Source organism: Doryrhamphus excisus, linkage group LG22 (assembly GCF_037039965.1).
Source record: "Doryrhamphus excisus strain RoL-2023G ecotype Guam linkage group LG22, RoL_Dexc_Guam_v1.1, whole genome shotgun sequence".
Classification (NCBI taxonomy): domain Eukaryota; kingdom Metazoa; phylum Chordata; class Actinopteri; order Syngnathiformes; family Syngnathidae; genus Doryrhamphus; species Doryrhamphus excisus.
The window spans coordinates 2,694,263-2,721,444 of NC_136378.1; the positions used below are offsets into that span (position 1 = coordinate 2,694,263).

The 27,182-nt window shown below is 41.6% G+C and overlaps 3 protein-coding genes across 5 annotated transcripts; 2 read left to right on the forward strand and 1 right to left on the reverse strand.

The window, feature by feature from the left end:
- Nucleotides 1-1,385: 1,385 nt before the first annotated feature.
- On the forward strand, nucleotides 1,386-6,416 carry rbm22 (RNA binding motif protein 22). The gene is made up of 11 exons (XM_058063734.2): nucleotides 1,386-1,527; nucleotides 2,096-2,149; nucleotides 2,246-2,275; nucleotides 2,383-2,515; nucleotides 2,588-2,688; nucleotides 3,694-3,866; nucleotides 4,753-4,953; nucleotides 5,027-5,191; nucleotides 5,271-5,353; nucleotides 5,673-5,801; nucleotides 5,918-6,416. The coding sequence occupies exons 1-11, from the start codon at nucleotides 1,474-1,476 to the stop codon at nucleotides 6,073-6,075; spliced, it is 1,281 nt and encodes a 426-aa protein (XP_057919717.2). The 5' UTR covers nucleotides 1,386-1,473; the 3' UTR covers nucleotides 6,076-6,416.
- Nucleotides 6,172-15,440, reverse strand: LOC131110528 (myozenin-2). 2 transcript variants are annotated; one of them, XM_058063736.2, is made up of 6 exons: nucleotides 15,334-15,440; nucleotides 14,362-14,455; nucleotides 12,030-12,193; nucleotides 11,390-11,471; nucleotides 10,067-10,250; nucleotides 6,172-6,814 (listed from the first exon to the last, which is right to left on the reverse strand). In XM_058063736.2, the coding sequence occupies exons 2-6, from the start codon at nucleotides 14,444-14,446 to the stop codon at nucleotides 6,631-6,633; spliced, it is 699 nt and encodes a 232-aa protein (XP_057919719.2). In that variant the 5' UTR covers nucleotides 14,447-14,455; nucleotides 15,334-15,440; the 3' UTR covers nucleotides 6,172-6,630. The 2 variants fall into 2 exon arrangements, with proteins under 2 accessions (XP_057919719.2, XP_057919718.2); XM_058063735.2 differs by having other exon boundaries at nucleotides 6,175-6,814; nucleotides 11,318-11,471.
- On the forward strand, nucleotides 11,969-26,546 carry LOC131110526 (soluble guanylate cyclase 88E-like). Of its 2 annotated transcripts, XM_078788185.1 has the most exons (20): nucleotides 11,969-12,221; nucleotides 17,012-17,255; nucleotides 17,347-17,526; nucleotides 17,600-17,740; nucleotides 18,919-19,058; nucleotides 19,211-19,345; nucleotides 19,904-20,027; nucleotides 20,101-20,220; nucleotides 20,295-20,379; nucleotides 20,561-20,647; nucleotides 20,725-20,842; nucleotides 22,140-22,269; nucleotides 22,345-22,491; nucleotides 22,638-22,784; nucleotides 22,854-23,010; nucleotides 23,116-23,225; nucleotides 24,210-24,299; nucleotides 24,751-24,909; nucleotides 25,851-25,988; nucleotides 26,067-26,546. In XM_078788185.1, the coding sequence occupies exons 3-20, from the start codon at nucleotides 17,407-17,409 to the stop codon at nucleotides 26,217-26,219; spliced, it is 2,301 nt and encodes a 766-aa protein (XP_078644311.1). In that variant the 5' UTR covers nucleotides 11,969-12,221; nucleotides 17,012-17,255; nucleotides 17,347-17,406; the 3' UTR covers nucleotides 26,220-26,546. The 2 variants fall into 2 exon arrangements, with proteins under 2 accessions (XP_078644311.1, XP_057919715.1); XM_058063732.2 differs by lacking the exon at nucleotides 11,969-12,221 and having other exon boundaries at nucleotides 16,620-17,255.
- The last annotated feature ends 636 nt before the right edge of the window (nucleotides 26,547-27,182 follow it).

The window sequence follows — 27,182 nt, forward strand, 5'->3', positions numbered from 1 at the left end:
ACTATAGTCGTGTTTTGTCATGTCTACAGGGCTCTAATAATGCTTTGTTCATTTTAATCTGAAAAAAATCATTTGTCTACCCACCAACTATATGTGGTTTCTTAAGTTTTTATTATTTGCCGTTTTGTTATTATATTTATTTGTTTATTACTGATTGATTGATTTTCTTTATTCTTGATTTGTTTATTTATTTTTCATCTTATTTTGTGTAGAAAAATAAAAAGTAAGATATTTGAGAACAGTGGAATATTTTATCAGAGCTTTTCTTGTAGAATTTTTTTTTTTCATTTTTAATAAATGCGTTTTTTTTTGGTTTTTTTTGGAAAACCTGATGCGGCCCAGTCTCACCCAGACCCGAGCTCCAGTGGCCCCCAAGTAAATTGAGTTTGAAACCCCTGTTATAAACTGTATAAGAAATAAAAAGTACTGAATGTAAACAAAAACACATAGAACACTTACTTCTCTTGTCCCCATTAAACATGCTGGTAAATATGGCTGCCATTTTGGGGAGACTCGATGTTCGATTTCCTTGGCCAAACTCCAACAGATCACATATGAGTGGAAAAGCCAGGATGTCCTCTATGTCCTATTTGGCTTAATTTGCTTATATGGCCGATACTTATTTTCTTGTTTAAAACATGTTGCAGCTGCGAGGTTGTTCACCGTCGTGTCCTCTGACCTTGTGACTCATGAGGTTGGTGATTGTGATTACCGAGTGGCTAAAGCCGAGACAAAGCCGTCCTTCAAAACAGCTTTGGTTGTCTCATCCACATCACATGACAGAAGAAGAGACATTCAGGGTCACACGACTTGTTAAAACCAAGATGCCAATACCCCCATAAGGATCTTGGTGATCCTTTAAAAAAATGCTCTCACTGAAGAAGAAGCAGGAAGACGCTCTCAAGATCCTCTTGACGCTTTCTCGTGAAAATTCAATTACCGTGTATTATGTGCATGTTCTTAACAAACCCTAACTTAGAGGCAAATACGCCGAGAAAGAGATACTTGCTCTAATCCTTTGACTCGACAACGTCACCCAGAACTTAACTAAACATCAGGGGCTTAATGACAATCCGATACGGCAAACATCTTGTGCTCCACTAATTGGAGTTTCACACAGCAAAGACATGCTGACCTGAAGGGAACAGGTGGGCAGCTAAACTGTAAGCAGACAACACAATTGGATTAAACATCTACACGCTCTCAACTGCAGAAGAAGAAACAATAAAGGTTATTCTGGGTGTAATATATAATGCAATACTGACGAAAATAGCAGCTAATGCACTATATGATCCTGTATACATAACATAATAAAATGTATTGATTTAGTCATGTTATTATCCCACTAGTTCACTTCCTTTGTTGGCTTATGGACAGCGCCACATATGGGCTTCTTGAAAAAGGGCGACCCCCTCAGGTGAAACGAGGCACTGCTGTTAGCGCAAGCGCGGGTCTGACATCACGTTTCGCAAAATGGCGACGTCCCTCGGCTCCAACACATACAATAGACAGAACTGGGAAGACGCGGTACGTTTAAACATCATATTTTATCATCTATAGGCATCGTTTGCGGAACTTTATTTACCGTGTTACTGTGGGGGGAGGAACATTTGTTTCAAATCTGCTCTGTTTATTGCAAATATGACTCGTTCTTTGCGCGGCTAGTTAGCATTAACAAGCTAAGCTAAGCTAGTGTTGGCCAGCAACGTGGATGCTAGCCCGTTTTTCTTAGCTTGTGAACGTCAGCGTTTTTGGCAATTTGTTTTACAATTAGCTTTACAAAAAGACGGAATTGGTCGTTTAACTGGAGCTACAGCGGAATTTCAAGTCTTAATTATTATCACCACATCGTTTGAATGCTAACTAGTGCAAAGCTAGCCTAGCATTAGCACGCTACGTCAATTGCAATGAAACCCGAAGTTTCATAGTTTATTTTTTTATGTTGGAAGTAAAACTTAAAAAGTGGTGTTATTTGATGTATAGTTACACATGCGTAGAAGGCATAAACCGAGCAGAATTACAGCAATTTGTGTTTTTAAACTGTTGATGCTACTAGACGTGATTGAATAAATGTTAAATTACATTCCTGTTTCAGGATTTCCCAATTCTGTGTCAGACATGTTTAGGAGAAAACCCTTACATCCGTATGGTGAGTGAACATGTGTGTGTAATTGTAAATTAAATATATAATTTCTGTGCTTTAACATATGTGGCTTCACACTTTTTCTGCCCTCTTATTTCCCAGACCAAAGAGAAATATGGGAAAGAATGCAAGGTATGTTTTGCATAACTACCCCAAACCACAGCAACGGCCAAAGACAATGTAGATTGAACACGTAACTTTACCTTCCTGGTAATAACATTGGTATGTTTTTCCAACAGATCTGTGCTCGGCCCTTCACCGTGTTCCGCTGGTGTCCAGGGACGCGGATGCGTTTCAAGAAAACCGAAGTCTGTCAGACTTGCAGTAAAATGAAGAACGTTTGTCAAACGTGTCTGCTGGACTTGGAGTACGGTAGGTGTTTGATTTCTTCCTGGCTTATGTTATGTTAGTACCACTCTGATGAACTGTATGTTTCTTTGACAGGTTTGCCCATCCAGGTTCGAGACACTGGGCTCGCTATTAAAGATGACATTCCTCGGTCGGATGTGAATAAGGAATACTATACACAGAACATGGAGAGAGAGGTATTTGAATGTCAAACCATGCATTAGTTTTTTTAAAAAATGTTTTTCATCTTTTGATACATTAACGTGCATATATATGTATAATATATACTATAGGTCAGGGGTCTCAAACTCAATTTACCTGGGGGCCACTGGAGCTAGGTTCTGGGTGAAGCCGGGCTGCATTAGGTTTAAAAAAAAAAACAACAAAAAAACACATTTATTGAAAACTGGAAAAAAAGATCAATTAAAAAAAAAATATCTTCAATGCTTTTGCTTCTGCTATACCCTACACTTTTTCAGTACTTTGGTTCTGGTTTGCCACACCAAAATATCTGATAAAACATTCCACTGTTCTCAAATATCTTAATTTTTATTTTTCTATACACAAAAGAAGATTTAAAAAAATAAATAAACAAATGAAGAATAAAGACAATAAATCAATCAATCAGTAATAAATAAGTAAAATAATAATAAAACAGCAAATAAGAAAAATGTAAGAAACCACATACAGTTGGTAGAGAAATTATTTTTGTACAGTATTAACAGTTATTTAACCTTCACCATGAACATTAATGAAACGTAATAATTTTACCCAATTTTCCTTTTTATTCCAAATAATTTCCTGCATTTATTTGTACCCAGCGTCATATAAGCCTTTAGCTTCATTGCTAATCCAAAGCAAAACAGGGCGGGGCAACATTAAACTTTGGTATCAAGGTGGGGGCCTCAAACTAACGTCTCACGGGCTGCATTTGGCCCGCGGGCCGCAAGTTTGAGACCCCTGCTATAGGTAGTGTATATATGCAAATACTCCCATCTACTTCTGCCTTGATTGAATGTTTGAATGCACAAGAATACAGCTTGGATTTAATTACATTAGTAAATTCTGTGGTGTTTAAAATATATTTTTCCTGAGAGAGCGCTTAGGATTTGTGGAATGTCTGGGCCCAGTTAAACGGTTTTCTTTGCCGAAAATCAATTGATTGGTCCCTCATAGGTCTTTGTGGCCGTGTTTGTTCCCAGCTCGCTATTTCGGATGGCACAAAGCCGGGCGGCCAGGTTGGCAAGGCAACCAGCTCTAGTGACATGCTGTTGAAACTGGCCCGGACCACGCCGTACTACAAGAGGAACCGTCCACATATCTGCTCGTTCTGGGTGAAGGGAGAGTGTAGGAGAGGGGAGGAGTGTCCCTACAGGTGAGTGACACTCCACACACAATCCTGTGATTGCAGCTTCTTAGATGTTATAACAGAGGTCTCAAACTCAATTTACCTGGGGGCCACTGGAGCTAGGGTCTGGGCGAGGCTGGGCCGCATCAGGTTTTCCACAAAAAAAAAACAACAAAAAAACACATTTATTAAAAACAGAAAAATGAATAAACTTTGCTTTGGTTCCGATTTTCTACAAGAAAAGCTCTGATAAAACATTCCACTGTTCTCAAATATCTTACTTTTTATTTTTCTACACAAAATAAGATGAAAAATAAATAAATCAAGAATAAAGAAAATCAATCATAAATAAATAAATATAATAATAATAATAATAATAAAAACTTAAGAAACCACATATAGTTGGTGGGTAGACAAATTAGCAAAACACGACTATAGTCACATTTATACTCTTTTTATTTACAACATATTGCGCAACTGCAGGGTCTTGAGACACATGCTAACTCGCAAACTCGAGAGCTAGCGACCTAAACGGTAGCCTCCAAGTTATTTCCTTTAAACTTAAAAAGCCAAAAACTTACCACTTCCACACGGATAGGGAGGATAACTATTAACAGTTATTTAACCTTTAACATGAACATTAATCAAACGTAATAATTTTTTCTGGGTACATGATACCATACAGCATCCATATCAAACTTGCGCGGGCCGCACTAACATTAAACTTTCATATCCAGGCAGGGGCCTCAAACTAGTGTCCTGTGGGCCACAGTTGGCCCGCGGGCCACGTGTTTGAGACCCCTGTGTTATAATTTATCAAGCCCATTGCATCACTTTTGTCTTTGGTTGAGTGACTGCAGTAGGCAATATGACATGAGTTCCACCACATCAGCCTTGTTATTGGTTCTCCCAGGCACGAGAAACCCACAGATCCCGATGACCCGCTTGCAGATCAGAACATCAAGGACCGTTATTATGGAATCAATGATCCGGTTGCTGACAAGCTGCTGAAGCGGGCCTCCGCCATGCCCAGGCTGGACCCGCCAGATGACAAGTCCATCACCACTCTGTACATTGGGGGTCTGGGCGAAACCGTCACAGATGGAGATCTCAAGTGAGCATCTTATGTCATATCGATTGCAGTGTTAGTTTTTTCAGTGTTGACATTCTGTTTTTTTTTTTTTAAGGGGTTTCTTCTACCAGTTTGGTGAGATTCGTACCATTACAATCGTGCAAAGGCAGCAGTGTGCTTTCATCCAGTTTGCCACACGGCAAGCTGCGGAAATGGCTGCAGAGAAGTCCTTCAACAAGCTCATTGTCAACGGTCAGAGGCTGACTGTCAAGTGGGGAAGGTAAGACGTCGGTAGTATCTAAACGCAGTAGAATAAAGAACGGTTGAACGCCTTTGAAGCTTGAACAATGTCTTTTTAGGTCTCAGGCGGCGAGAGGAAAGGAGGGCGAAGGTGTCAGTGAGATGGGTACCAGACTTGATCCTGTGCCAGGACTACCAGGAGGTGAGTTGAAATGTGTACATCGCTCTCTTTTGTTTATCACAGTTAATTGGAGCTAGGGTCTGGGTGAGACTGGGCCGCATCAGGTTTTCCAAAAAAAACGCATTTATTAAAAACAGAAAAATTAATAAACTTTGCTTTGGTTACGATTTTCTACAAGAGAAAGGAGGGTTTAAAAAAAAAGCGATAGAATGAGGGATTTATGTTTTGAACCGCAAAATGGCAAAAGATGACTGCAGTTCATCATGGGGTGTTCAGTCCATCTCTGTTTGAGACATCAGCACAGAACATTGGGCTCATTTTGTTTTTGTCATGGGTGCAGCACTACCTCCACCACCTCCACTGGACGACGAGGCCCCGGCAAACTATTTCAACTTGGACCCGAGCACACCTCCGGCCGTCATGAACCTTACACTGCCCCCACCTCCAGGCCTCAACCCACCTCCCCCAGGTAAACTCAGTATAAATACGGACACAAAAGTTAATGTGAGTTCAATAAAATGTATGATTAAATTTATCATGCATATCTCCAATACACATTTATTTATGTATTGTATTTTCTTCTAGGTTTTGGCCCTCCGATGTTCCACCCCATGGGTCCCATGGCTCCCCCTATGCCACCTCCGCCCATGAGCATGAGACCACCGGGTCAAATCCACTACCCCTCCCAGGACCCTCAGCGCATGGGTGCCCATGCTGCGCACGGTGCACGTCACGGTGATTAGCTGCCAGGCTCAAACTCCAAACTGTGATTGGTTGTTGTTTTTTTTTTTTTTTTTTTTTTCCACCCCCCGCCCCCCTCCTCCGGTCACACCTGTTTTCATGCCGCCTGAGTGCCCTGAAACATGCCGTTACCCGGGTGGAATTAGGGAACTAAAACATGCAAGATACCATCAAGATTTATTTTCTCACCTCTGTGCTGCACATGGACTGAATCAGTGCAGCCTGCCAAGGCGTCTCACTTTTTTTTTTTAAATAAACTTCATATTCAATAACACCTTAAGGTAGTTTATGAAGAGGTTTTATTTGAATATTTCCTTCTCCAATTAAAAAGACTTTTAAAAGGCCTCTGTGTATATAAATATACTAAATGTAACAGAAAAAATGTAGAGCTGATGTGATCATCCTGTGTTGTCCTGCACTCGACTGTGGAAAATAACTCTTAATTTCATTATCCCGCATTTGTCTCAGATGCTCAGAAAAGCAGATAACATCATGTATTAAGTGTTTTTTTATACTTGTTAAGGCAGCATGACAGTCTCAAGCTAATGACTTCTTTTTCATAGGTCATTAGATTCAGGGGAATCGTGACCTCCCCATCCTGTGGGCGCTCTGTTGAAATTAGGCCGTTGACACATGCGGTCCAGTGCGGCACCAGGTAGGGTCTTGGGTTCGAGGGCCTCGAAGCTGATAACAGGGATCACTCTCTTGCTAGCCACGCCACCTCCAAACGGCACGGCAGACCTGCAAGTCCGAAAGACAAGTGTAGTGTTTCACAATATCATCACATGGCCTCGATAGCTTCTCTGGTTATCTTATTATACTCTTAGGCAGGGGTCTCAAACTCAATTTACTTGGGGGGTCACTGGAGCTAGGGTCTGGGTGAGACTGGGCCGCATCAGGTTTTCCAAAACAACAAAAAATGCATTTATTAAAAATAGAAAAATGAATAAACTTTGCTTTGGTTCCGATTTTCTACAAGAAAAGCTCTGGTAAAACATTCCACTGTTCTCAAATATCTTACTTTTTATTTTTCTACACAAAATAAGATGAAAAATAAATAAATCAGTAATAAATAAATATAATAATAAAAACTTAAGAAACCACATATAGTTGGTGGGTAGACAAATTATTTTTTTCAATTAAAATGAACAAAGCATTATTAGAGCCCTGTAGACATGACAAAACACGACTATAGTCACATTTATACTCTTTTTATTTACAACATATTGCGCAACTGCAGGGTCTTGAGACACATGCTAACTCGCAAACTAGACAGCTAGCGACCTAAATGGTAGCCTTCAAGTTATTTCCTTTAAACTTAAATAGCCAAAAACTTACCACTTCCACACGGATAGGGAGGATAACTATTAACAGTTATTTAACCTTTAACATGAACATTAATCAAACATAATAATTTTTTCTAGGTACATGATACCATACAGCATCCATATCAAACTTGCACGGGGCCGCACTAACATTAAACTTTGATATCAAGGCGGGGGCCTCAAACTAGTGTCCTGCGGGGCCACATGTTTGAGACCCCTGCTCTTAGGGAATACAGGATAACCTGTTTTACATCACCACCTGCTCAGTCCATTAGGTGGGGGGGGGGGGGGGGTTCATAATTTCATCACAATCTTGGGGGGAGGGGGTGTAAATAGATCCTGGAGGGGGGTCATTTTCAGGCTGGTCGGCAGAAAACAAGTGACGTCATAGACTTCCACCAAGACTTAATGTTTCCTCACCTGAGAAATAGGATTTTTTGACTATAGCAGTTGTCGGTTAAAATGCTCCTGTCATACATAAGATCTTTGACGTGTGTAATTATGGCTTGTTTTGACTTCCGATTTCATAACTACAGCATATGGGTGAGGTAAAAAGTCCTTAATTTTTGTGAAAATGTTCCCTCCGGGTGTGCCGTATCTTTAAAATAGAGCCTCACCATTTTTAGTGCTGCTTCCTTGGCCCATGTACAAAACTACCTATAAAATTTCAATACAAATTATTATATTCTTTATTCCAACCTGACAAAAATTGCATATAAAGTACAGTACAAACAAACATATGCCCTTGAAGACATAACCTCCCTGGAGGAGGCAATCAAATCTACCCAAGAGTAACATTTGTCTTTGCTCACAGCAGGTTTCGTGCACCGTGTGCCATGATTGCAATTCTTTGAAGGTTGATAGACCACCCCCGAGTGGATCATCTCAAGTGACTGGATTTCAAAATTAGACCAGTCCAAGAAGGTTGTGCGTTGTAGACTGTCTGAATTATGTGGAAACATGGACTAGCGCCCAGATGGTATTGGTGGTGAGATCATGTGTAGATCTCTTTCAACGTGGATGACCTTTTCCAACTGCTTTCCTACTGTAATGTAATTACAACACATGAAGAGACCTGTATCTTACAGACCAGGGGTGTCCAAAGTGCGGCCCACAGCTTTTTTTTGGGCCCTTTTAAAATGAAATTAAACAAGAAAATACAACTGAAAAAAAAGACCCAATAATTTTACAAGAGGCGGGCACAGCGGTCGTGTTGTTAGCACACAGAACTCACAGCTAGGAGACGAGGGTTCAATTCCACCCTCGGCCATTTCTGTGTGGAGTTTGCATGTCCGGGTACTCTGGTTTCCTCCCACATGCTAGGTTAATTAGCGACTCCAAATTGTCCATAGGTATGAATGTGAGTGTGAATGGTTGTTTGTCTATATGTGATTGAATGAATGAGTTCTCCTATTTTGTGTGGAAGTGGTAACTTTTTGGCTTCTTATTTTGTCTTTCCCCACCCTCGGCCATCTCTGTGTGGCGTTTGCATGTTCTCCCCGTGCATGTGTGGGTTTTCTCCGGGTGCTCCGGTTTCCTCCCACATTCCAAAAACATGCTAGGTTAATTAGCGACTCCAAATTGTCCATAGGTATGAATGTGAGTGTGAATGGTTGTTTGTCTATATGTGCCCTGTGATTGGCTGGCCACCAGTCCAGGGTGTACTGACACAGCCACGTGATCCCTTGAATTATTCCCCATTCATGTTCCCAAGACAAGACAAGATGAGTTTAATGTCCTGACCTCAACTCCATTTAACACCTTTTGGGATCCTCTAAGGATCTAAAATCACCCCACTCTAGGAATGCTCCGATAGATCAGAATTGGCCGATATGCTGATCTATACAGATAGATAGAAAAATAGATGGATCGCCTGCGCCCCGCAGCGATCCTTTCATGCAGTGAATTGTCTCGCTCTGAATAACATCTTTGGCAGTGTCGTCCTCCCGCTTTCCCTCCCCCCAAAAAAAGCAATAATGTCTGCCGTGTGGAACCTAATTGTGAACACATGTCACGAAAACTATCTTGCGGGGGTAAAACGCTTTAATGCGGCATTTAAAGAACAACACTTGATGGAATGTGGTGAGTTTTTAAAGCTAACGCAGCTATGTGGCTAACACTTAGCTGTATGTGTATGACGGCAAAGCTAACAACCCCATAAAAATGGCGTTCATCTTCTGGAAGTTTCCGGAAATGTCTTCAAAAAGTAAGTTAAATGTTTTTGTCTAAATGAATAATGATTTTAATGCGGCATTTAAAGAACAACACTTGATGGAATATGGTGAGTTTTTGAAGCTAACGCAGATATGTGGCTAACACTTAGCTGTATGTGTATGACGGCAAAGCTAACAAGCCCATAAAATGGCGTCCATCTTCTGGAAGTTTCCGGAAATGTCTTCAAAAAGTAAGTAAAATGTTTTTGTCTAAATTAATAATGATTTTATGGTTCCTTTTTAATAGTTAACACGGATGTAGTCAAGAATTCTGGGCCTCAAGGGCCCCTTTTAATGAATTAATTACTGATTTTTTATAGAAGTTAGCTATTTTTGGGCCCCCCTGGCAGTCAAGGGACAGTGGAATTGTGCTGACTTTTCCCCTTTATACTGCACCCCTACCCAGGACTCATAAATAAATGGAATTCTAACACTATTAGCTTCACAGTGTTTACCTGTTGAAGCACCTGTACTTGGCAGGCTGGTGTCTTTGCGGTAGGGGGGCCAGTTGGGCGCTGATGGCTTCCCGGAGCTCATCATTCTGGCCTAAAGCTTCCCTCCATGGGGAACAGTAGGATCTGGGAATCACTGTTGTGTTGAACTTCTCAGGAGCAATCTCCCTCAGTGGACCGGAATATCCTGGCAGAGAAAAAGCAGGGTATAAATCTGAGAATGATATTCATTATGAATGTAGTGATAACGCTCTGATTGATGTACATCTCATAGATCAGGGGTCTCAAACACGCCGTCCCGCGGGCCAAATGTGGCCCGCAGGACACTAGTTTGAGACCTCCGCCTTGATATGAAAGTTTAATGTTAGTGCGGCCCCGTGCAAGTTTGATATGGATGCTGTATGGTATCATGTACCCAGAAAAAATTATTACGTTTGATTAATGTTCATGTTAAAGGTTAAATAACTGTTAATAGTTATCCTCCCTATCCGTGTGGTAGTGGTAAGTTTTTGGCTATTTAAGTTTAAAGGGAATAACTTGAAGGCTACCGTTTAGGTCGCTAGCTGTCTAGTTTGCGAGTTAGCATGTGTCTCAAGACCCTGCATTTGCGCAATATGTTGTAAATAAAAAAAATATAAATGTGACTATAGTCGTGTTTTGTCATGTCTACAGGGCTCTAATAATGCTTTGTTCATTTTAATCTGAAAAAAATAATTTGTCTACCCACCAACTATATGTGGTTTCTTAAATTTTTATTATTTGCCGTTTTACTATTATTATATTTATTTATTACTGATTGATTAATTTTCTTTTATCTTGATTTGTTTATTTATTTTTCATCTTAATTTGTGCAGAAAAATAAAAATTAAGATATTTGAGAACAGTGGAATGTTTTATCAGAGCTTTTCTTGTAGAAAATCAGAACCAAAGCACTGAAAAAGTTTGTATATTTTTCTGTTTTTAATAAATGCGTTTTTATTTTTTTTTTTGGGAAAACCTGATGCAGCCCAGCCTTGCCAAGACCCGAGCTCCAGTGGCCCCCAGGTAAATTGAGTTTGAGACCCCTGTCATACATTGTCGCAGCTCCAAGCAAGATGAGCTATATTAATCCATTCTTATGTTAATTACATCCACTAGTTAGGAAAAGCTCTCAGTTAAACAAAAAGCAATACAATGCTTGATGTTCCAGAAGAACATCTCCAAGCATTAGCCTTGTCCAGGCTGAGCTAGCCGTCATGCTATAGCGCTATTTACCTGGGGCTAGGACACCAGGACTGCCCTTCTTTGCTACGGTCTTCTGAAGGTTCATGACCAGGCTATGCTTACCAGGGATAGAGATAGCTTGGTTCTCTTTGCCTCCCCGAGGCGCTTCTCTGATTTGTGGGGGAGGAACAGCCATTGGATGGGCCTGGGAAAGGGACAGTTAGATTTGTTGCACTCAAAAAGGCTTTTAAGAGTTGACTTTAATCATAGCTTTGAGCTATCGGGACACACTTCTGAAAAGTTTTCTTAAGTATGAAAAGGCTAAGGTTATCCAAAAATTGCTTTCAGACTGTAAAAAGACTGAACAATACAGGAAATTAGAGCTAGAAAGTCAACATAATTAGAAAGATAGACTTCAATAAAGCGGTCCTAATGTGCTTTTTCCACTTTTCTGACTTATAAATGTTGTAAGAATATTGTTTTATTGTGATGGATAATGTCAAAGTTTCAGATAATGAACAGAGATTTTTCTAACACCGCTCCCTGTGATGTCACAGTGAGCCGGGCTTCCTTATATGGGCGTGTCGGGGTACAAGCTGCACAAACAGAGTAAGTGGAAAGTGGGATTCCGACTGAAGATCATCAATATCCTTCAATATCCTTCACTGTCAAATAAAGATGTTATATTTTTTATTGACACTGTTTATTATTGTTATGGGCTCATTGATGAAATATAAATGTTAGTAGCTAATAGTATGCTTACACTTATGTTGTTTTGAGCACCAAAGGAGGCGTTCTCCAGCGTGAACCTCTCAGCTCTTTTCTGCCTCTCCTGAAACATACGAGAGCCTCGATTGGACGGAAGGTTGAGCTCCTCGATCATCACATCTCGCGGGACGCTGATCTTCTTGCCCAGATTTAGACGCCCTGACATCACATGAATGTGATTTAATACGTAAGTATACAGGATGTGTAGGAAACATTGTAAGAACATGATGGCATTAGATGACCCAGGAACCTTTGGACAAACATCTTCTTATTTCCTTCTATGAACTACTTATTTAAAGCTGGGGTGTCCAAAGTGCGGCCTGGGGGTTTTGCAGCTCATGTCTATTGTTTATTCTAAAAATGAAATTTAACAAGAAAACATTTTACAAAAAAATAGTCAAAATATGCATGGCGGTCGTGTGGTTAGCGCGCAGAACTCACACCTAGGAGACCCGGGTTCAATTCCACCCTCGGCCATCTCTGTGTGGAGTTTGCATGTTCTCCGTGGGAATCACCGTGCATGCGTGGGTTTTTTCCGGGTACTCCGGTTTCCTCCCACATTCCAAAAACATGCTAGGTTAATTAGCGACTCCAAATTGTCCATAGGTATGAATGTGCGTGTGAATGGTTGTTTGTCTATATGTGCCCTGTGATTGGCTGGCCACCAGTCCAGGGTGTACCCCGCCACTCAAGACAGCTGGGATAGGCTCCAGCACCCCCGCGACCCTCGTGAGGAAATGCGGTAAAAATGAATGAATGAATGAGTTCTCCTCTAATTTGGTGTGGAAGTGGTAACTTTTTGGCTTCTTATTTTGTCTTTCCCCACCCTCGGCCATCTCTGTGTGGAGTTTGCATGTTCTCCCCGTGCATGCGTGGGTTTTCCCCGGGTACTCCGGTTTCCTCCCACATTCCAAAAACATGCGAGGTTAATTGGCGATTCCAAAATTGTCCATAGGTATGAATGTGAGTGTGAATGGTTGTTTGTCTATATGTGCCCTGTGATTGGCTGGCGACTAGTTCAGAGTGTACCCCGCCTCTTGCCCAAAGGCAGCTGGGATAGGCTCCAGCACCCCTGTGACCCTTGTGAGGAAAAGAGGTAGAAAATGAATGAATGAATTTCAGAAGAAAGTTGAAATATTTGGACAACAGCATTAATGTAAATGTGTTGTTGACATAATATGAAAGTAAGTTTGGAAAACCTGATTTAAAGACTATAAAGCATCATTGAGTTGAAAACCACCAAGCTTTTTCATCACGGCTTGAGTCATATCTTTGCACAGCAGAGACACTGAAATAGCCTGAAGATGCTGTCAGGGGGTGTATAATGTTTGTTGTGGTGGTCCAGGGTTGCATGGGTAACTCGGCATATAAATAGGAATCTCTAGCTGAAATGCTCTGCGACAAAGGAACGGCCTTATTTCCTGCCTGTGATAAGTGTATGGAGAAGCTGGGGCATGTGCCACCCCTTGAGCGTGAAATTCATTGGTGGGAGTCGCATTTTGCTGAGTTTAGAGGAACGCTGTTTCAAAGCTGAGCTGTTGGGTACCGCTGCAGGACAAACATGACGAACGGGACACTCCCTGCTGGAATGTTTGGAGAACATATCAGTGCTTTTGGGACTGCATTGCCTCCATGCATTCATTCATTCATTTTCTACCGCTTTTTCCTCACGAAGGTCGTGGTGGTGCTGGAGCCTATCCCAGCTGTCTTTGGGCGAGAGGCGGGGTACACCCTGGACTGAACAACCATTCACACTCACATTCATACCTATGGACAATTTGGAGTCGCTAATTAACCTAGCATGTTTTTGGAATGTGGGAGGAAACCGGGAGTATCCGGAGAAAACCCACGCATGCACGGGGAGAACATGCAAACTCCACACAGAGATGGCCGAGGGTGGGGAAAGACAAAATAAGAAGCCAAAAAATTACCACTTCCACACAAAATAGGAGGAGAACTCATTCATTCATTTTCTACTGCTAATCTTCACAAGGGTCGTGGGAGGTGCTGGAGCCTATCCCAGCTGTCTTCGGGCGCGAGGCGGGGTACACCCTGGACTGGTGGCCAGCCAATCACAGGGCACATATAGACAAACAACCATTCACACTCACATTCATACCTATGGACAATTTGGAGTCGCCAATTAACCTAGCATGTTTTTTTTGGAATGTGGGAGGAAACCGGAGTGTCAACATAACAATTAACGAATAATATTGTTATTTCTTAATCTTATTTAGAACAGAATGTTCTGAACTCAAAAATAACAACACCATAGCAGAGGTCGTTGATAGCGTCACCACACAAAGTGAGTCATTTCTACTGCTTACCTCCTTTGGCTTCTTGAGACAGCGCCTTCGCCTGCAGCATCTTGTGCTTGACCATTTCATCCAGGCCTGAGTGCATCAGCATCATTATTTCCCACTGGTAGAAAAGACACTGTTATTGCTTTTTCTACATGTATAATAATGGTAATGGTAATGGTTTAATTTCATTTGAACATGCATCATATTACAATTGAATGCATCACATAATCAGTTCACAGTTCCACATGTCCAAAAGGAGTAGGAAGAAGCAAAGCTTATTAAATCCTACCCCTCCATCTGGTACTTCAATACAATACAATCAGTAACTGTTACATTTGTTCACTTCCTGCTTTCCTAATATAGTTTAATTTAAATTATTTTTTTTAATTTTTAAAATAAAAAAATATATATATTTTTTTACATTTTTTATTTTATTTTATTTTTGTCACGTACCGAAGTAGGAGGTGATATGACGTGATATGATTTTGTACATGAGTTTTTTACACATCTATTTTACAACCCCAGGGCGGCTGTGACTACAGATGTAGTTTACCACCAGGAGTGTATTGTAATTAGCTCTGATAACAAGTCCTGATAACAAGTTTTGCTCATGTGAATAACCACTCAAGAACATGCATTTACGTTGCTCATTGACACAGATTTATTGATTAATTTGTTTAGCAATCCAAAATACAAGAAACATACCTTGTAGATATCCTATATACTTTATGTTGTATGACAGCAGACTATTTTCCCTTCATGTCATTAATACTGATACTTTAACATGTTAATATGTAGTAATTTAGCAAAACATATTCAATATTCATGTACTTATATTACCTCGCAGTGTACAGCAATTTAATGAATACATGTTTTGATTGTGTCTCTTAAAGTGTTGTAGCGGCATAATTGGTGTCTAATTGGTGTGTGTTTTGCAAACAGGAAATAGGTGAGCTGGCCTGTGCGGATGGTTTGTGTTTGCAGTGGGAATCTTACCTGAGCGTCCTGTCTGTTTATGTGTGGGATGTCACAGCTGATCCTGTTTATCCTGCGCCGGGACAGGGGTGCCTCCCCACTGCAGTCTGACAAGGAATAGCCCGTATAAAAAGTCACCCAAGAATACCTCTCTGGGCTCTGAGCTCATAGGGTTATTTTTGCACCAGTGAAGATGGGTGAATGGAGTGTTTGGGTGGGGGTTTATAAAAAGGGCGATTAGGGGGATGGGGCAAGTATAAAGATTTACATCCTGACCTCAAAGCTCTTTGCACATCAAAAGTGATCCTGTTTGTGTTTTAGTGCGAGTGCATGATAGCAGCTGGTATCCTGATGGTGACACTAGGCCGGGAAACTAACCACCACACAAATATTATATTTACACACCTCAGCTTTATTCTATTCTTCTTTACTAGACACCGGAATTAGTCAATTAGTCAATGGTGGCTGATGTTGAATCAATAACATCTTCAATGAATAAAAAACCCGCTCACACGGAGCTGCACGATGCAAAAATGCTAAGTACTCAAATAAGAGGAAGCGAGGAGGGTCCACTCAGGCTAAAACACAAAAATCATTCATTCATTTTCTACCGCTTATCCTCACGAGGGCGGTGCTGGAGCCTACCCCAGCTGTCTTCGGGGTACACCCTGGACTGGTGGCCATATAGACAAACAACCATTCACACTCACATTCATACCTATGGACAATGTGGTGTCGCTAATTAACCTAGCATGTTTTTTGGAATGTGGGAGGAAACCGGAGTACCCGGAGAAAACCCACGCATGCACGGGGAGAACATGCAAACTCCACACAGAGATGGCCGAGGGTGGGGAAAGACAAAATAAGAAGCCAAAAAGTTACCACTTCCACACAAAATAGGAGGAGAACTCATTCATTCATTCGTTTTCTACCGCTTATCCTCACGAGGGTCGCAGGGGGGTGCTGGAGCCTATCCCAGCTGTCTTCGGGTGAGAGGCGGGTAGGGTACACCCTGGACTGGTGGCCAGCCAATCACAGGGCACATATAGACAAACAACCATTCACACTCACATTCATACCTATGGACAATTTGGAGTCGCTAATTAACCTAGCATGTTTTTGGAATGTGGGAGGAAACCGGAGTATCCGGAGAAAACCCACGCATGCATGGGGAGAACATGCAAACTCCACACAGAGATGGCTGAAGGTGGAATTGAACTCGGGTCTCCTAGTTGTGAGGTCTGCGCACTAACCGCACATCCACCGTGCAGCCCCAAGGTCATACACACAGTCATACATACCACAGTCATACATAAACATTTTTCATTTGATTTATTTACATGTTTTTATTTGTATATTTATTTATTTACATTTTCTTTAAATGTGCTTATATATCTTTTATATTTGTCAGAAATATGTAGAGTTATCCGGATCACGCGGATGTGGTGTGCCCCACAGATTGATTTATTGGACTCAGCGGGCGTCGAGAAGGAAGGGCGGTTATTTTTCTTTTTATCTCTGTTGAGATTAGATATCGATTTTTGCACCTTCCCAGCCTGCCATCCCTTATTAGAAAGGCTCCCGGCCTCAGAGAGAAAAGTTGCCATTCAAGCCGCGAAGAATCATTTGCAGACGGCCATAAAATAAGAAGAGTTGTTGCCCTTTAACTGCACTGTGGTCTATTGGATGTTTGTTGTAGGTCATCAATAACAGGATGCTTCCAGTAGATGTTTACTCCCTTTGACTGGTGTCATCTGTGTTTGAGAGACGGCTTCGGTGGTGTGTTTGTGTCACATGGAGCTGCACGGCCACCAGGAGCTGACAGCTGACACGGGAACAATACCCAGCCATCCGCACTTAAGTACTTGATAATGAGAGCGCCTTTAAAACTCCGATGAAACCTTATTGGGTCGTCTAAAGTGATGAAGCGCTGAACTCCACAGGTAGTTCATGGCATAATTACTTTTTTTTTTTTTTACTCTTTTAAATATATTTCGCTCAATGAAATCTGGACTTTTCTCATTGACTTTGCAGGTACCTTTGGGAGTGCTGTTGGAAGTCTTTGCGTTTTGAGTTGCAATTTCCAGAGTCATAATGTACGGGCTGCTGTGCGAGAGCCTCCACGATTTCATCAAGGAGTCGTACGGGGACGACGTGTGGAAGCTGGTCAGAGAGAGGGCGGATGTCAGGCTGCACTCCTTTGTCACGCACCAGGTATCGTCTCAAAAAAGGCGTAATTTTCACGTCACATAAGTCAATTCTCATCGCCGGTGATGTGTCCCTGCAGGTGTATAGCGAGAGTGTGATTCCCCGTATTGCAAAGGCAGCCAGCGGAGTAACGGGAACACCCTACAATGAGCTGATGAACTCCTGGGGCGTCTACTTCCTGGGCTTTGTGGGGAAGTACGGCTATGACAGGATCCTCAAGGTGAACATAAACATCTTTAGAGATAAATAGAAACTTTACAGAGGTCTAACTAAAGCAGTGGTCTCAAACTTGCGGCCCGCGGGCCAAATGCGGTCCGCGAGACGCTACTTTGAGGCCCCCACCTTGATACCAAAGTTTAATCAAGGCAGGAGTAGATGGAGTATTTGCATATACCTATAGCAGGGGTCTCAAACTCGTGGCCCGCGGCCCGCATTTGGCCCGCGAGACACTACTTTGAGGCCCCCACCTTGATACTGTTTAATGTTGAAATGACAGCTTAAAGCTGTGTGCACACCGGACACAATTAACATGATTTTTTTGCCCCGCCCATACTGTTAACCTACCCTGTTACCCCGCCCTGTTTTGCTTTGGATTAGCAATGAATCTAAAGGCTTATATGACGATGGGTACAAATAAATGCAGGAAATGATTTGGAATAAAATGGGAAAATACATGTCAAGATAAAGCATCTCATCAAACATGTTGTTAAAGTTACGACGCCGCTCCCGGATGGAACTGAGTACGATGCTAACTTGCTAATTTGGTCAAATTATTAAGTTTCATTAATGTTCATGTTAAAGGTTAAATAACTGTTAATACTGTACATTTGAATCTAAAAAAAATAATTTCTCTACCAACGGCCACATTTGGCCCGCGGGCTGCGAGTTTGAGACCCCTGGAGTAGAGGATTTTAGAGGAGAACTAGATTGGAGGTTCTCAGACTAGAGCTGTCCTATCTATTCTAACTAATACACGTCTCATAAACATCTTCTGAACAACCTGGACAGTCCAGTTGCGATCAATTCCATACCCTGAGAATAACATTTTGCACTAAATCGGGTGGGTATGGCTTTTGAAGAGTGTTTCTCATGGGGGCGGACCCCCCTGGGGGGATGTCGTGAGAGTCTTTCATTTCAATGCAGACCTACTAACATAGTATTCACTCTTGAATACGCTTGTATGCTCTTTGTTTTATTTTCCTGGTTTCAGCTTCAAGTTCCTTCTGTACAGGACAGATAAAAGAATAAATATTAGAGGTTTTTGTAGTATTTCACAGAGGGGCCGTGCGAAAAAAATGATGTCCCTTAGGGGTCCATGAGAGAAACTAATTGAGTAGCACAGCTATAGAATATGTATAATAGTCGGTCTGATTTGTTGTCTTTGTGTTTCGCTTCTAGGTCCTTGGCCGCCATGTCCGTGACTTTGTTAACGGCCTGGACAACCTCCACGAGTATCTGCGTTTCAGCTACCCCAAAGTCCAGCCCCCGACTTTCTTCTGCCAGGAAGAGTCGGCCACGGGAGTCACCCTGCACTACAGGTCTGAGAACTTCTCAATTGTGGATAAAGGAAAATTGCTAGTTGTGCTCTTGAGCAATGCACCACACTCGTCACTCTTCTTGAATGCATGCGACCCTATTACTTCATGGTAATTTACTCCATTTTGTCCCCCTCCGTCGTTGTGATGTGCAGGAGTAAGCGCAAGGGCTACCTGCACTACGCCATGGGTCAGCTGAGGCAGATGGGCAAGCAGTTCTATGACACAGACATCCATGTGGAGGTGCTGTCTGAGCAGATGGTAGGAGACTACTCTCATGTCACCATGAGGTACGCCAGCCCTCCAGCAGACATGTACATGATTGTTTACAATTGTATTTTGTAAAGAACCAAGACAAACTATTTAGTATTTATTATTTTTTATTATTTAGTATGTATTATTTTTTTACTTTTTATTTACTATGTATTTACTATGTATTTACTATTTATTTATTAACTATTTCATATATTTATTATTTATTATTTATTATTTTTCTTTTTTCATTTTTTATTTATTTTTTATTTTTATTTATTTATTTACTATGTATTTACTTTTTATTTACTATTTATTTCCTATGTATTTACTTTTTATTTACTATTTATTTACTATTAATTTACTATGTATTTACTATTTATTTACTATGTATTTACTATTTATTTACTATTTATTAACTATTTCATATAGCATATATGGTATACGTAATAGCATGATCTGGTTCTTGTATGGTGTGATGCATTCGACACTAATACTAATGAGAAGGTCAAGGCCATGAAAAAAACCCTGTGCTACATATCTTGATGCTACACAATATGCTTTACCCACGCTGGTCTGTTTTTGTGTTCCTTCAGGTTGAACTTTGACAACTCTGCTTATCGCTACATCATGAAGGAGGACGAAGAAGAGCAGGAGATCCTGCCAATCACCTCTGATTTCTTCTTTGAGGTCTTTCCTTTTAACATCGTCTTCAGACAGGTAAAAAAAAACGCATTTCTGGACTTAGTTATTACATGCAAGAGAAGACAGAATCATTATTTGGGGCGTCCAGGACATGGTGGTGCACAATGTTGGCTCCGGCTTGGCTACAGTCTTCCCTGATTTGGATGGAAAGAAGATCAACGATGCCTTCCTGCTGGCTCGCCCCCTGGTGGAGTTCACATGGAACATGGTTAGATGTGATGACCGTTGCTCCGGTGTCATTCCCAAGAATGCTCAAGAGAGTATGTGTTGGTGTGCATCTAGATCATCTCCCATCCCAACAACTTGTTTGAGATCATGTCCAAGGAACCCGTGAAGAGAGAGAGGAATCTCCACAACCGAGTCCAGAGTAAGCCTGGAAGCCATGTAAACAATCGCAGGGGTGTGTGTCTGGTGTAGCATGAGATGATTTTTTTTTTTACATAAAGCCGCCATTGCACTTTCCTTAGCAGGAGAACAGTAGAAACACAGGAGAGCTTTTGTCTTTCCGTCCGTGCGTGCGTGCGTGTGCATCTGTGTGTTTTCCGCAGATTCCGACTATGAAAATGCCAATCGTTCCGCTGACGTGGATGTGGAGCTCATGGCTTTCCAGTCCATCATAGGGGACGATTATAAAGGTCACGACCTCTTCTGGTTTGAACGTAAAACAGTACAGTGCGTTTTTTGCAGACATCTCACGGTACTTTTATCTTAGACGGGAACAGCGCTAACGCCATGGAGAGCTGGGGCGACGGGAGCCGTTGCCTGAAACTGAAAGGACAAATGAGATACATGCCTGAGTGGGAGTCCATCATCTTTCTGGGAACTCCTGTGTAAGAATAACACACACACACACACACACACACACAGAGAGAAGATACAAAAGCCCTCATTAATCATTGTAAAGCAAAACATTGTGCAGTGAGAGCGACAGTGAGTGTGCAAATAAAAGGGAATCAGAGCAGGGGCCCATTCTAGCAGCTCTTGCCATGCATGAAATGAACTGCTAATTAGCTTGTAATCAGACAGTGCAGCTCTTGTGAGCCTAATGGGAACCCATTTGCAAACCAGAGTGTTTTTCCTCTCAGAACATTACCAAAAACATCCTTCTCTTCCTCTTCTAAAACTTTTAGAATTTTGTAATGAAATGCGGCCATGCCTGTGGTGGAACAGTATGCATAATTGCGTGGAAGCCGCATTCTTTGGAAGCCTTCCTGCGATATGAAGCGGTACCCAACTTCAAAAAACAACTAAAAGCAACCTGTTTGAATCTGGTTGAACTTTTTATACATTGCTGCGTTTTTTGCTGTGTTTTGGTTTTAGTTCTGTTTGTTTGTATTTTCATTTCATTTAGTTTTGCTTACTATGGTACCCATTATGTCATCGGTACGTGACAAAATTAAAATTAAAATTAAAATTAAAATTAAAATTAAAATTAAAATTAAAATTAAAATTAAAATTAAAATTAAAATTAAAATTAAAATTAAAATTAATTAAAAAAACAAACTTAAACTATATTAGGAAAGCAGGAAGTGAACAAATGCAACAGTTACTGATTACCAGATGGAGGGTAGGATTTAATAAGCTTTGCTTCTTCCTACTCCTTTTGGACATGTGGAACTGTGAACTGATTATGGGATGCACTCAATTGTAATCTGATGCATGTTCAAATGAAATAAAACCATTACCATTAAAAAACTTGTTAAATCCTACCCCTCCATCTGGTACTTTTACAATCAGTAACTGTTACATTTGTTCACGTCCTGCTTTCCTGATATAGTTAATTTTTTTTTTTAATTTAATTTTATTTTTGTCACGTACCGAAGTACAAGGTGATATGACCATCCAATGACATAATGGGTACCATAGTAAGTGTCAATATAGTGATATATATAGCACATCATGACTGGTTTAAGACTCTTCAGAGAGAGATAGATGTGTAGAGGTTGTTAATATGAGATAGGATCAGCAGACGTAGCCTTCCATGTGACTTACAAATTCGGACCCTAGATTTTTAAAAGAGCAGAAGAAGAAATATCGAGCTAAAATGAATCTTATCACTCGACGTTAATGCTACTGTTATGTTGTTGTTGTGAACATGATCATTTGAACTACATTCTGTGTATGCAGGATGGAGAGCCTGAGTGCTATGTTCAAGACAGGCCTGTACATCAATGACCTAAGCATGCACGACTCCAGTCGGGATTTGGTGCTGGCGGGCACACAGCAGTCCGAGGAGCTGAAAAGAGCACTCATACAGGTTCCCACCTTGGTGAAAAAGCAGCTCCCCTTTTATACCGATGACACTTCACAATGGCTTTTTTTTCCAATGCAGGAGCAAAAGAAGTCCAGCAAGTTGGAAGAGAGCATGAAGATGCTGGATTATGAGATGAAGAAAACCGACGACCTTCTGTACAGAATGATTCCCAAGCCGGTGGCTAAGAGGCTGCGCAAGGGAGAGCCGGCTGTAAACACTTGTGAGGTCAGAAGATTCCAGGTCACGTTCTAGTTCTAGCATTGTGAAAAAGGTCCTGCACAGGTCACTTTATTATTAATGCTTTCTATCTTCTTTATATAGTAACATATAAATAAGTGAATAAATGTAAATATAGTCACCCCCCTCCCTAGGTGTTCCCAGATGTCACCATTCTTTTCAGTGACGTGGTGGGATTCACTCGCATCTGCAGCCACATTACCCCCATGCAGGTGGTCTCCATGTTGAACACCATGTACACGCTCTTTGACACACTCAGCGAGAAGCACAGAGTCTTCAAGGTGCGTTTCCTTCCCTCTCTCCCAGCTCCTTTACTTATGTTCTCAAGTCCTGTCCCTTCCCCTACCAAGGTTGAGACCATTGGAGATGCCTACATGGTGGTGGCAGGGGCACCGGAGAAAACTAAATATCACGCGCATAACATTTGCGACATGGCGTTGGACATGGTGCGCTCCATCGATCACCTGAAAGACCCCTCAAATGGAAACAACATACAGATTCGTGTTGGTAGGTCGGCCGTGTGGGTCCCGCAGCACTCGCTTCACATTTTAAAAAGTGCTGAATTGGAGACTGAATGTAGTGTTGCACCCCAGAATGATGTTGCCTTGGCAGGCATCCACTCCGGGATGGTAGTCGCAGGTGTGGTGGGACACAAGATGCCACGTTACGGTCTTCATGGCGACACGGTGCACACGGCGTCGGCCATGGAGAGCAATGGAAAGGTGAGTAGGGGGATTTGTGCATTATATTGCATCACAGCATATCATGGCAATGTCCAACACGACATATTGCAATGTAGTGTAGCATGATATAGCATAACACCATGCAACATAACCCAACACAATGTCGCCTAATTTGCTGTAGCTTAACCCTAGGCAGGGGCGTCACTAGGTTCTGAGGCCAGGAGGGGGCTTAGCCCCCTGGAGATGCACAGGATATGAATGAATGTAGTAGACCAGGGGTCTCAAACACGCGGCCCGCGGGCCAAATGTGGCCCGCAGGACACTAGTTTGAGGCCCCCGCCTCGATATGAAAGTTTAATGTTAGTGCGGCCCCGCGCAAGTTTGATATGGATGCTGTATGGTATCATGTACCCAGAAAAAATTATTACGTTTGATTAATGTTCATGTTAAAGGTTAAATAACTGTTAATAGTTATCCTCCCTATCCGTGTGGAAGTGGTAAGTGTTTGGCTATTTAAGTTTAAAGGAAATAACTTAAAGGCTATCGTTTAGGTGGCTAGCTTTCTAGTTTGCGAGTTAGCATGTGTCTCAAGACCCTGCAGTTGCGCAATATGTTGTAAATAAAAAGAGTATAAATGTGACTATAGTCGTGTTTTGTCATGTCTACAGGGCTCTAATAATGCTTTGTTCATTTTAATCTGAAAAAATTCATTTGTCTACCCACCAACTATATGTGGTTTCTTAAGTTTTTATTATTTGCTGTTTTATTATTATTATTATATTTATTTCTTACTGATTGATTGATTTTCTTTATTCTTGATTTGTTTATTTTTCATCTTATTTTGTGCAGAAAAATAAAAATGAAGATATTTGAGAACAGTGGAATGTTTTATCAGAGCTTTTATTGTAGAAAATCGGAACCAAAGCCCTGAAAAAGTTTGTATATTTTTCTGTTTTTAATAAATGCGTTTTTATATAATACAAATATCTAATATTGTTGCCCCTTGTGTGTTTTTTTTACCAGGAGATGCATATTCAGCTCAGCAGTGCCACCTACGAGCACCTGAAAGGAAGCCACTTTATTTTTGAAAGAAGGGGCATCATTACCATCAAGGTCAGGGGTCAAATGAGTCACCGTGGCAACAACACCCATCGCATAAATCACATGTGCTTATCTGTCATGACAACATAATGAAGTGCTGCAGGACATGTGACTAACACAGTGTGCTAAAGTGTCAACAGTAAATATAAATATGTATCTGAATACACAAAACCTTCCCTCCGGCCCCCCGTATTGGTGCAAATGCGAGATGTGTAGCCAACAAAATATTTCAGAATTATTTGCAAAAATATAATAGCTAGCAATGTTTTGGCTCTGGGCAGTGAACATGTTTAGCATCCAGCGCCGGAAAGTGGAGCTGTGTGACATTGAGCCTTGACTATGTTCACTAATAATGCCAAGAAAGTTTCCTCCAACTCAAACAAGGAAGAAGAAGAACTTTTTCCTTTCTTAAGACGGCAAGTATTGAGTTATCCTCTATTCCTTCCATCCGTCCATCTTCCAGGGCAATGTTGAGATTGAGACCTACTGGCTGAAAGGAAAGCGGGACAAAGACGGCAACGCTCAAGCAGCGTGTCCTCAGTTTGAGACCCAAACCATCAGTAAGGCCATCAGCAAGGCCACCCTCACCGGGCCTGAAGCCACAGGCGATGAGGAAGGACTGGTAGGAAAAATTTGATTTCAACTATTTGCTTCCTGAACTGTTATTACCACCACCAAGCACAGCACAAAGCGTTTCAAAATAACTAATGGATTTGGATGAAATTTTTAGGAATTGTTGGAAATGGAGACCCGAGTTGCATGTTCTCCCCGTGCATGCGTGGATTTTCTCCGGGTACTCCGGTTTCCTCCCACATTCCAAAAACATGCTAGGTTAATTGGCGACTCCAAATTGTCCATAGGTATGAATGTGAGTGTGAATGGTTGTTTGTCTATATGTGCCCTGTGATTGACTGGCCACCAGTCCAGGGTGTACCCCGCTACTTGCTCAAAGACAGCTGGGATAGGCTCCAGCACCCCCGCGACACTCGTGAGATAAGCGGTAGAAAATGAATGAATGAATGACATCTCCTCCTATTTTGTGTGGAAGTGGTAACTTTTTGACTTCTTATTTTGTCTTTCCCCACCCTCGGCCATCTCTGTGTGGAGTTTGCATGTTCTCCCTGTGCATGTGTGGGTTTTCTCCGGGTACTCCGGTTTCCTCCCACATTCCAAAAACATGCTAGGTTAATTGGCGACTCCAAATTGTCCATAGGTATGAATGTGAGTGTGAATGGTTGTTTGTCTATATGTGCCCTGTGATTGGCTGGCCACCAGTCCAGGGTGTACCCCGCCACTTGCTCAAAGACAGCTGGGATAGGCTCCAGCACCCCCGCGACCCTCGTGAGGATATGTGGTAGAAAATGAATGAATGAATGAATGAGTTCTCCTCCTATTTTGTGTGGAAGTGGTCACTTTTTGACTTCTTATTTTGTCTTTCCCCAGCCTCGGCCATCCAAAAAATGTAGGGTTATTATTTTGAAGGGGGAAATATGGCGCTTGGCAGAGGTCTGCGCTCTTTGAGTGCCTTTCTAGTTTTTGGCTCGTTTCGATCCTCTTGTCCAGGTGTTCCCACTGGTGGCGGGTGAGGATGAAGACGACGTCAAGTCCATTCACTCTCATCGCATCAAGATGGAAATTTCCGGCCATTCCCTGGAGGAGTCCATGGAGGAGTGTCGGGTGGAGGAGCTGTCAGTTCATAAGGTATGATCAGGATGATGCAATCAAAACGTGTTGTAATGCTTTGTTCAAAGTTACCAATCATTCTTTCGGTGTCCCCAGTCCCACTACAAAGACACTTTGCAGGATGGCCTGGAGGACGCTCACCTGGAGCTGGAGTCACCAGAGTCTGACGGCAGGGACTCCATCACGGGGTCACGTGACAGCTCTTGTGACTCCCGCTGCTCCAAGAGCGCCATGTGTTCCGTGTCTTGAACTCTCACATGCTAACATATTGTAGATAACGGCAACCTGATGCTAGCTGATGCTTATTTTTGTGTACGACTAAAAACCCCGATATCTGATAATGTTGGATTATTTTTTTGGTTGCACTATAGACTGAAATCTTTCCTAGTAGCATGTGGCATTTTACCACATAGCTCAATCATAACTATTGATTTAATTTGCATAGAAATAAAAGTTTTCGCATGAAAAAGTGTTGACTGCCATGTGGTTGAGCACAGCTTTACTCTAGCTTTGTCCTTCCTCTGTGTATCAATTAGCTTGAGTATAATATAATTAAAGACTTGTTGTTAATTATGACGCATTTTTACAACGTGAGTACATTGTTGTTTTGCTTTCGCTGGATTTTTTTCGTATTTTTTAATTTTTTTATTGCAACCTATGAACGCTGTTTCAGACTGAGTCTGACCCTTTAAGAAAAATTGCATTGTGGGAAGTTGAGTGTTTCTCTTTTTAAATCTTGTTTGTCTGTACCGCTCATTGTCTTCTGCGTTCTGATTGGCTGGAGAAAACTGTCAATCAATTTCATTCGTGGCGCCCGACCGTGTCTCGCTAGCTAGCTAGCTAGCTAGCAAGTTTGTAAGTTTCTTGCCGACAAAATACACAATGTCGACGAAACGCTCTGAGCCTAAAAGGCAGAGGAGGACGCTAACCATCACACAAAAGGTTGGAATTGTAGAAATGCTGAATGCATTTGATTAATTCTATCTGATAAAGCATGACTTGAAGTTAAATTTGATACCCCATTCACTTTTCAGCATCCCAAATGCTAACATGCTAACACGCAAACTTCACACCCAGACGCCCATTTTAATGTTAATTTTGCGTAATATCACATAAGTGAATGTAATGCCAAGCAACAACATTAAATAAACGCAAAGCTGTGTGGAAAAGCACAATGTAACATAGCTGTCCTATAAAAAGCATACACATCCG